The 9724-nt window shown below is 39.0% G+C and overlaps 1 protein-coding gene across 1 annotated transcript in view; it reads left to right on the top strand.

The window, feature by feature from the left end:
- LOC146468332 (ubiquitin carboxyl-terminal hydrolase 3-like) overlaps positions 1-6304 on the top strand; it is a 19073-nt gene extending 12769 nt beyond the window's left edge. The window contains exons 14-16 of the mRNA XM_085124999.1: positions 1424-1485; positions 2065-2105; positions 3801-6304. Coding sequence (XP_084981125.1) covers positions 1424-1485; positions 2065-2105; positions 3801-3934 — 237 coding nt within the window. The 3' untranslated portion in view covers positions 3935-6304. The remainder of the gene's footprint in view (positions 1-1423; positions 1486-2064; positions 2106-3800) is intronic.
- The last annotated feature ends 3420 nt before the right edge of the window (positions 6305-9724 follow it).

Below are 9724 nucleotides of genomic sequence, written 5' to 3'. Positions count from 1 at the left end.
GGCTCCATTTCGTCTGCGGTTTCAAGTTACGATCTGAAAGGTCAATTTGTCTCCCTGCTCTGCTAATGCTTATTTTGTCCAAGCTATTCCGATTCAATAAGAAAACTATTGACTAAAATAACTAGACTGAATGATTACCATGAGAAATATTGATTGAGCAGAACTAAAGCGATAATCCTTTTCAGTTTTGATCTCCTACAAATTTGCATAGGAACGTAAACATGACATATGCAAATTAAATGAAAACACATTTTTGCATTGCCGGACTTATTCCAACAATTTCGATTTAAAATCTTCAGCGAAGCTAATGGTAAAGTTTGATGTCAATGACCACAGGTAAATATAAAACACAACAATTATTTCAGTATCAAGAGCTTTTTGGCAAACTCTACTGGTGAAATTGAACAGCGCGCGCGCTCTTCGATAACGCATATTTTCTCCTCGTGTAGGCAGTTCTTGATATTTCCAAAATGTTTGCATTAAACTGATTTTTGAGGCGTTCTTTTGAAATAAAACTTTTCCAGAGGGGGGTGGGGGTGTACTCTGTATTTGAGGAATTTCCGTAGGGGTGGGGGCGTTAAAAAAATACCTTGAAAATGGAAAATCCTGGGGGGTTGGGGGGGTCCTATGTGAAATTCTCTCCGTGGTGGGGGTATGGATATTTTCTGGAACTACACAATGGAAAAACACATTTCTTGTAGAGAGGTCTATAACAAACCATTGTTAAGATATGCCGTAATACTTTTGAATAATTGTTTTAAATTGGCACCAATTATTGGTGCCAATTTTCCTGCCAAAAAGCCAAACTCAAAATCTGAAAAATGATACAGTCGAACCTGTATTAAGCGGCACCGTATTAAGTGGTCACCTTCTATTAAGCAGTCAGTTGTCAAAGTCCCGAAAATTAGTTCCCTTATTTACTGTAATCCTGACCTGTATTAAACGGTCACCTCTATTAAGCGGTCGCGGTCACCCTATACTAAGTCCCAGCGAGCTGTTTCTATTGTCTTGACCTGTTTTAAACGGTCACCTTGTAAAAGGAAACCACATAAATATGGTAACAAATAGCGTGCCAGGCAATTGATCTTCTAATGAGCTACACAATCGTGGCGTTAATGTTTTACTAGTCTGTTTCAATACCATGCTCTCCTTTGTCATACCATTTTATTGCTGAACTTTCTTAACCAAGCAAGTGATGTATTTTGTGCAACCTGTATTAAGCGGTCACTCAGCCATTCCCTGAGGGTGACCGCTTCATACAGGCTCGACTGTAATTATTATACTATTGCTTCCAAATTTGAGGCTAGTTGCAGTTAAACTTAAATAAAGTTGTGACTATCCTAGCACTTTTGTGGTGTCATATATCCACCATGTATAGTCTGGCCATATGGTTTTAATTCTTGTGCTTGTCTTTTTTCCTAAGGACGAGAACCCAAAAGCATTTTTGTTTGATCTGGCGGCTGTTGTTGTTCATCATGGCAGTGGGTGAGTGGTCTATTACATAATTTCGTGTTTTTGTATCATATAGATACCAAATTTAAAAGCCATCTCCACTGTCAGATTTTTATGACAAAAATTCTCTTTCCCATATACACAGGCAAATTCAATCCACCATACAGAAAAAGATGGCAGCTGTATATTTCACCACAATGCCTTGCAAACCATACACAGCCAATGGGGCATAGGAAGCCATGTTTGTTTGTTTGTTTGGTTTGCAAAATTCATCCCTGTACTAACAACATTGTTTGCACTCCACTTGAATGGCTTTGCTCAAAACAACTTCTGTTTGGTATTTTTTTCACAGTTTGATCTCATTAGCAATGAAATTGAAATAAACAAGTTGAGCTTCCTCAAAAGTATTTTGTTTTCTTTTTTATTCCCTTGATTAATCCAAAACCTTACTGGTTCACTGTGGTCCCATATATTCTGAGAGAGCTTTGCAGAAATCTTTTCACCTAGTTACATTTCCAACAGAAATTGGATGTCAATTATCTCCAGTTAGGAACGTAAAAGTCTCACAAGTTGGTAATGTTATAACATGCTTTGTGTTTGTTTGATTTGTAGAGTGAGTGCAGGCCACTACACAACGTTTGCCTTCCATGACGGTAAGATGGCAAACAACTCTGTTTTAACTTTCATTAATATCATTTATTATATGGCTGGCTCCGCAAGCGGGCAAGATGAGTCAAATCATGCACTGTCATTGGCTACCCGAGCGGGCAAGATGGAGCTATCTTGCCCGCTCGGGATTACCCGTTGCCCGTTCGCTTGGCATGGAAAGTTTAATCCCAACAACAATGCAATCTTTTCTTCAATTTTCTCGTTGTTTTGGGGGGAAACGCTCACTAAAAAGTTCGGTAAACTCTGAACATTTACCTAAAGGAAAGGAAAGAGAATGGAATCGTCCTGGTGTAGTGAAAATTTTGTTTCAGCTACAATGAATGTGAGTTGAACCGGTGAGTTGCTCTGCGTGTAGTATTTTAGATAGAGTTGATTTTGTAAAACTTATTGTCTCAAGTCGAGTGCCAAATTGATAAATTCTCTAGGTTTGCAATGACTGTATTTAAGTCATAGCGTAGTGGAAGTTGCGTTAAGTGTTTAGAGCAGTTCAGAAAAGTATTTTTCTCAAGTTCGCCGAAGAAGCTCACGTTTTTAATTTAGCCGCGTCTTGCTTGTTGTAAACAACAAAATCTTATCAAAGTTTCGCCCAGTTTTCTGATTTACCCGCTCTTTTTTTCGGCTTATGTTTGCATAAAATCACAAAATCTATTGTTTCATTCAAGAATTAATGATTGGAAGCCGAAAACTGTGTAAACTGTTTATTATTAATATTTACGCCATTGCGTGATCTGCTGAAAATGGCGAGTTTGCTGGATTCTATTCAAATCTTCCTGCTCTTGCGCAAATCTAAATTTTTCGTTCTCAATAATTGTATACTCCCTTTAAGCCATTATAAAGTTAGAGGCCTAAGATAATTTAGGATTCCTTGTCTTCCACGATTACATGCTAATCCAAAAATGCACTGAAAATAAATCTTGCACCGGCCGGCATAGAGCAGTTTCATGTCCTGTTTTGTTTTGTTGTTGTAGTTTTAACTTGAAGGTAAAGCCATATAATAAATCCTTTATTGACCAAGCTTGTTCGGTCAAGATGGCTGGATATTGGCCTCATTCTTTTTTTGCGTTTTTATGGACCTCGACTTCGTCTCGGTCCATAAGAGCGCAAAAAAAAGAACTTGGCCAATATCCAGCCATCTTGACCGAACAAGCTTGGTCAATAACACATATATAATGAAGGCATTCCAGAGAAAATATAAAAATAATATCCTTTGAGCTCTGTGTGAAATACATAAACTTTTATTTTTCTCAACTATAGAACATTCTTTTGTAAGTCATTTTTCGGCTGTTATTTTGTCTGTAATATTAATAATGACACTCTTCAATTAGGAAGCTTCCATCACAAATACTGTGGTTTTCTAGAAGGTCCTATATATCTAAAAATCTACATAGAAACTTATCTACAAGTTTTGCCCCTAACAAAAATGAGTACTTTCTAATTATTCAATTCCTGTTATTAGATGGAAAATAAATACAACTTAAAATTCAAATGTCAGTTGGCTACAACGTTTGTTTTAAGTGTGACTTCATTGAATTCTCGGTGTTTTACTGAATTTGATGGAAAAGCCTGATAGCTGCTCCATTCAATGCCAATTGAAATATCTGGGGCAATGTTTGAATTGCCTAAAATTTTATAACTGAAGAGTTCGTGTTTCACAATATGTTTTTACTTTCTCTTTTCAGGACTTTGGTATAATTTCAATGACAGTACAGTGACTCAATCAGATGAGGGTCATGTCAGTCGTAGCAAGGGATACATTTTCTTCTACACTCGTCGGCATCCCAACATGGCTATCCTTGACAAGATTAGAAAATAAATTTGCATTCTCCAAACTTTTAACCCACTATATAACATTTAGTACTTTTCACAACTTTCTTCTCAATAATACTGCAAACTGGCTTCTTGTGTTTGATAACATACAAAAATCGTTATTTGGGTAGAGAAATTTCTTTCCCTACTCCTTTTGCTTCTGTTCAAGGTATTTGATTTCCAGGGGTGCTTTCATTTACCTAAAATTTTCAGTTTACCGGTTGAGATTTAAAACCTACGTGCGGATCAAATGGAAATTTTCCTGAATGAAATGGACGACCTTTGGAGGCACTCCAATGTTTCCATCCCAACCAATTTGAATGGAACCGACAACCGACATTTTGGCTAAATGGAAAGCGCCTTGGGAAAACAATCAAACCAGGACTAAAGATTTTTTTCTGGTTGATTCTACATTAATATTTTTTTCTGATGACTACTGGAAGAACACCTTAGAATTGGTAAATTGACAATGAGTGGTATCTTGGCTTCACGCCAGGGTTCCACGGCTAGCAGTCAAACTCTTGATCGTCAAGTGGGTGGCTTACTTAGGAGAGTAAATGAAGAAGCATTACAACTTGATTGACACTTTTGCATAATAGCCCAACAACTTTTCTCAACTTTTATGGATCAGAGTGCTGGCATGCTAAGCAAAGACATAGCGTTAATGTATCAATTTTAAGGTGCTCCAGTCTTCAATATCATGATCAAGCCTTTAACTCATTCAATGTTGAGAACAGAGCTAACCTGTAAGGCTCTCTTGTTTGGGTTTTACGCAATGTTGTAGCATGAACAACAAAACCAGGAGATATGATCCAGTGAGCAAGGAACCTGGGACTGCACCTTACTTTTAAAGGAAAGAAATACTGGAACACTTGGTGCAACATTTGAGGCAACAAAGTTGCAGTGTGTGACACTTACTCAATCATTCTGTATTGCATGTAGTGTTGCTTACTGTGTTGTGTCAAATATCGCACCATAAGTCCAACATTTAAGGTATGTTTTCTTTTTCTCTACAGTGTAACATTTTTGTATAAAATCATTTTATTTCATTTAAAGTTTGTAATTCCAGGTCGACAAGCTTTCACCTCCCTCAAATTTCTGGGTCTACCACCCCTTTCTCTTGCAACTGCATGAAATTCCAAAACAGGTGAGCCTTCCCACAGGCAAGCGTAGAGCTGCCATAAAAGAAAAGGAGCATCGTGGAAGCAGTTAATTAAGATAAGATTGATTCCTCTCTCAAAACCTTTCCTTTTCACATTTGGTACATGTTCAAAATGGGAGTAATTTTTTTACAATTTATTTTTTTATTCTTTGTTTCTGTACCATGTTTGAAACAATGAAATGCTTCAATTGGGCACCTTTGTTTAGGTTTTGTGCATTCTAGTGTGTGATAGGACAGGCAAAGTTGCACGTTAGAAGGCCAGCAGGTTGTGAGTTCTCGTCTTGCATTTAACAAATCGACGCCAGTTTTCTATGGTCTGTACTCTTATAGACCATAAAATGTTCAAAACTCAAGTGGCGAGTGGTTTCACTGCCAGATTTGAACATTTTATGATCTATAGCAAACCATATAAAACTGCCGTTGTTTTTTTTTTTTTTTTTTTCCCATAGAGAGATAATGAATTGCGTTCACGGCAAACTGCAAACGTGACATTCGCGTTTATGTTTTCTTAAAAGAAAATTAATACATAGTTGACAATAGTACAAAATAATTCTGGCCTGTGGTGCTAATGCAAAACTCCTCAATTATATTTGGAAACTGGAAAAACGAGCAGAAAATACAGGATAAACATGGTCACTTGGTCACTTCTGCTGTTTTCCATTAACATAATCTCTATTAGAATTATGGCTTCTCCCCCTCCTTTTTTTCTTTTTTTTTTTTTTTTGAGAAAGCGCGTGCGTTACATCTGACGTTAGTTTTATTGTCTGCACTCGTAGACAATAGCTTCGAGCCAATTAGCGTGCGAGGATTTTGACAGTTGTGGTAACAGAAACCCAGACAGATAAACATGAAAGCCTGGTGAAATGGTGCAACTTTGTCCTGCACATTAGTTTAGATGAAGGCTACAATCTCATTGCACACGCTCTAAGATTGTGCCTGTTTTTTTCAACTTGTTTTCTCCAGAAGTTAAGTGGTAGTATTTTTCCTCTCCGTTGTCGGTCTATTTCTTTATACATTTCCAGCAGTCTATTGTAGTTCTTCCTTTGGAGCTTTCTTTTTTAGTCTTCTAAATATTGCTGTAACTTCAGAAAAGTAATTATTGTACATAGTCAAATGAAATGGATCTTGAACTGCTACTGTAATCATAGTAGGTGAGATGTTTGTGATGCCCAAATGGTCTTTGTAAATAACAATAAAACGCACTTTTCAAACTGGTTTCTTTGTAGTTGAACTTTCTGATGATCGCCCCTCACAGATGATCGGCCCTCCCTGATTAATGCCCCTCACAGATGATTGCCCCCCACAGATGATCGCCCCGCCCTGATGAATGCCCCTCTCTGATGATCGTCCCTCTCTGATGATCGCCCCTCATAGATGATCGCTCCTCATAGATGATCACCCCTCATAGATGATCACCGCTCTCTGATGATCGCCCCTCTCTGATGATCGCTCCTCATAGATGATCGCCCCTCCCTGATGATCGCCCCTCACAGATGATCGCCCCTCTCTGATGATCTCATAGATGATCGCTCCTCATAGATGATCGCCCCCTCATAGATGATCACCGCTCTCTGATGATCGCCCCTCTCTGATGATCGCTCCTCATAGATGATCACCCCTCACAGATGATCGCCCCTCTCTGATGATTGCCCCTCATAGATGATCACCCCTCATAGATGATCACCCCTCTCTAATGATCGCCCCTCTCTGATGATCACCCCTCATAGATGATCACCCCTCCCTGATGATCGCCCCTTACAGATGATCGCCCCTCTCTGATGATCACCCCTCATAGATGATCACCCCTCTCTAATGATCGCCCCTCACAGATGATCGCCCCTCCCTGATGATCACCCCTCATAGATGATCACCCCTCCCTGATGATCGCCCTTCATAGATGATCACCCCTCATAGACTATCACCCCTCTCTAATGATCGCCCCTCATAGATGATCGCCCCTCCCTGATGATCGCTCCTCATAGATGATCACCCCTCTCTAATGATCGCCCCTCTCTGATAGTCACCCCTCCCTGATGATCACCCCTCACAGATGATCGCTCCTCATAGATGATCACCCCTCTCTAATGATCGCCCCTCTCTGATAGTCACCCCTCCCTGATGATCGCCCCTCATGGATGATCACCCCTCATAGACTATCACCCCTCACCCCTCATAGATGATCACCCCTCCCTGATGATCGCCCCTCATAGATGATCACCCCTCATAGACTATCACCCCTTAACAAATCGACGGCAGTTTTCTATGGTCTATACTCTTATAGATCATAAAATGACGTCAAAAATGTTCAAAACTCAAGTGGAACCACGAGCCGCAGGCGAGTGGTTTCACTGCCAAGTTTTGGACTTTTTATGGCGTCATTTTATGGTCTATAAGAGTATAGACCATAGAAAACTGCCGTCGATTTGTTTTTTACAATAACATGGAAAAAGTACGAGCGGAATTTGCTATTTTTTTCGTTGAGAAAGCGCGCGCGTTACATCTGACGTCATTTTTATTGTCTGTACTCTTATAGACAATAGCTACGAGCCAATCAGCGCGCGGGAATTTGGACAGTTATTGTAAAATCTCTAATGATCGCCCCTCATAGATGATCACCCCTCTCTAATGATCGCCCCTCACAGATGATCACCCCTCTCTAATGATCACCCCTACCTGATGATCGCCCCTCACAGATGATCACCCCTCCCTGATGATCACCCCTCATAGATGATCGCCCCTCTCTAATGATCGCCCCTCTCTCTGATGATCACCCCTCCCTGATGATCGCCCCTCATAGATGATCACCCCTCATAGACTATCACCCCTCTCTAATGATCGCTCCTCATAGATGATCACCCCTCTCTAATGATCGCCCCTCTCTGATGATCACCCCTCCCTGATTATCGCCCCTCACAGATGATCACCCCTCCCTGATGATCGCCCCTCTCTGATGATCACCCCTCTCTAATGATCGCCCCTCTTTAATGATCGCCCCTCATAGATGATCCCCCCTCCCTGATGATCACCCCTCTCTAATGATCATCCCTCTCTGCTCTTCTGTGAGGCGAGGTGGCCTAGTTGTTAAGGCGGCGGGCTTGTAATCTGGAGGTCCCGGGTTTAATTCCCGCTCTTGGATTTGTTTCACGGTAGCCCCATTTTCAAATCCAAGAGCACAATTTGCAAATAGCCAACTGGTTTGCCTCTATGTTATGTTCAGTTTGTATATTTATTTCACTGATATGAAGTGTCCCCAATTAGCCCTTCAGTGCTAAATACTTCGACGCGGGTTCCACAACTTGAAGAAAAATTAAAATAATAATCCCAAATAAGTAGTTTAATAAATATAAGAGGTTTACTTCAAACACTGGAGACCTACGCAGAACCGAATGGCCTCATTATATTATTCTGTCTTTACACGGGGGGCTTTATTCAATATATGTAATCTAGGGATTCGTGTTTTCTTCGGAAAATATTACGGGTGCGGATTATAGTAACCATGGAAACACGTTTTCGTCAAAAGTATTTTAGTAACACAACAACAAAAACTGAATTGAACTAATAAATTCAATTATTTTCCTTTGGTTAAAATGGCCCACTTCTGTAAATAAAACAAAACAAGGCAGTTGATTTCGAAATGATGTTAGAAGGACAAGACAGGAAAACTAAATCGTAAAATTTAGCGGTGTAAATATCGAAGTGAGTAAAATGAGTTATCATTTTCTCCATAAATGCCTCTATTCAGTTCAGATTTAAAAGAGCATTAACCTAATACCATTCAAAACGAATTGATCACTGCGTATTTTATAAATAACAATAAAAAGTTGAAGACAATCGGAGCTTGATAGAGTTGAAAAAGTGAAATGTTATTTTAAAAAAATGCCGGTAACAGTCATGTTATAGATACCTACGATGGAGGACAATTTTGGCTTTTCCACGAGCAGATGTCTACAACGTTTTCGTGACAAAAACTCTTGAAATTTATTCTGCAAAATATTGTCCTCTCTTGATGTTAACCGCAAAGGGCTGATATTTTCTCCATTTGCATATTAGTGTAAAAATTGTATCCTAATTTAAGATCTTGCAACAGATTGAAGTAGAACTGTCTCGGCAAAAGCTATCCGATTGTGGGCCGTCTAATAAAAATTAAATAAACTAATAAAATATTAGTTCATCATAGCCATAAATAACGGAGAATGTCCTTGAAAGAATCAAAGGAAAAAGTACCTTCGTGTAAAGAATGAAAAGCTGTTTATTTTCCAGGTGTATTAAATTAATTTGCTGTTTCAAAATTTTTCAGAAGTTAGTAACTTTTCAAATTGGATTCAGCTAGGGGTTATGAAACAACTTAAAATAAATATTTCCTATAGAATTCTCGTTGCCATGTAAGCTATTATTTTTGCATTCTACGAGGTTCCAATTAACAAAAACAGAAATTAGACTTTCTTTAAAGCCTTGCATTGTTTACTTGCATAAAAGTTCTGCTTATCTTTCCTCGTCAAGCTTTCCCGATTTACATAAGTTTTACACTGTCAAAAGGTTACAAATGAGACATACTTGTTTCGGTCCAAAACTATCAAAACCGTCTGACAAATATTGGTATCTTCGACGGCAGATTTAAAAAAATAAAAATAATAA

This window comes from Pavona decussata, unplaced genomic scaffold (assembly GCF_977016875.1).
Source record: "Pavona decussata unplaced genomic scaffold, jaPavDecu1.1 SCAFFOLD_133, whole genome shotgun sequence".
Taxonomy (NCBI): Eukaryota; Metazoa; Cnidaria; class Anthozoa; order Scleractinia; family Agariciidae; genus Pavona; species Pavona decussata.
This window is presented reverse-complemented; position numbering and strand designations above follow the sequence as displayed.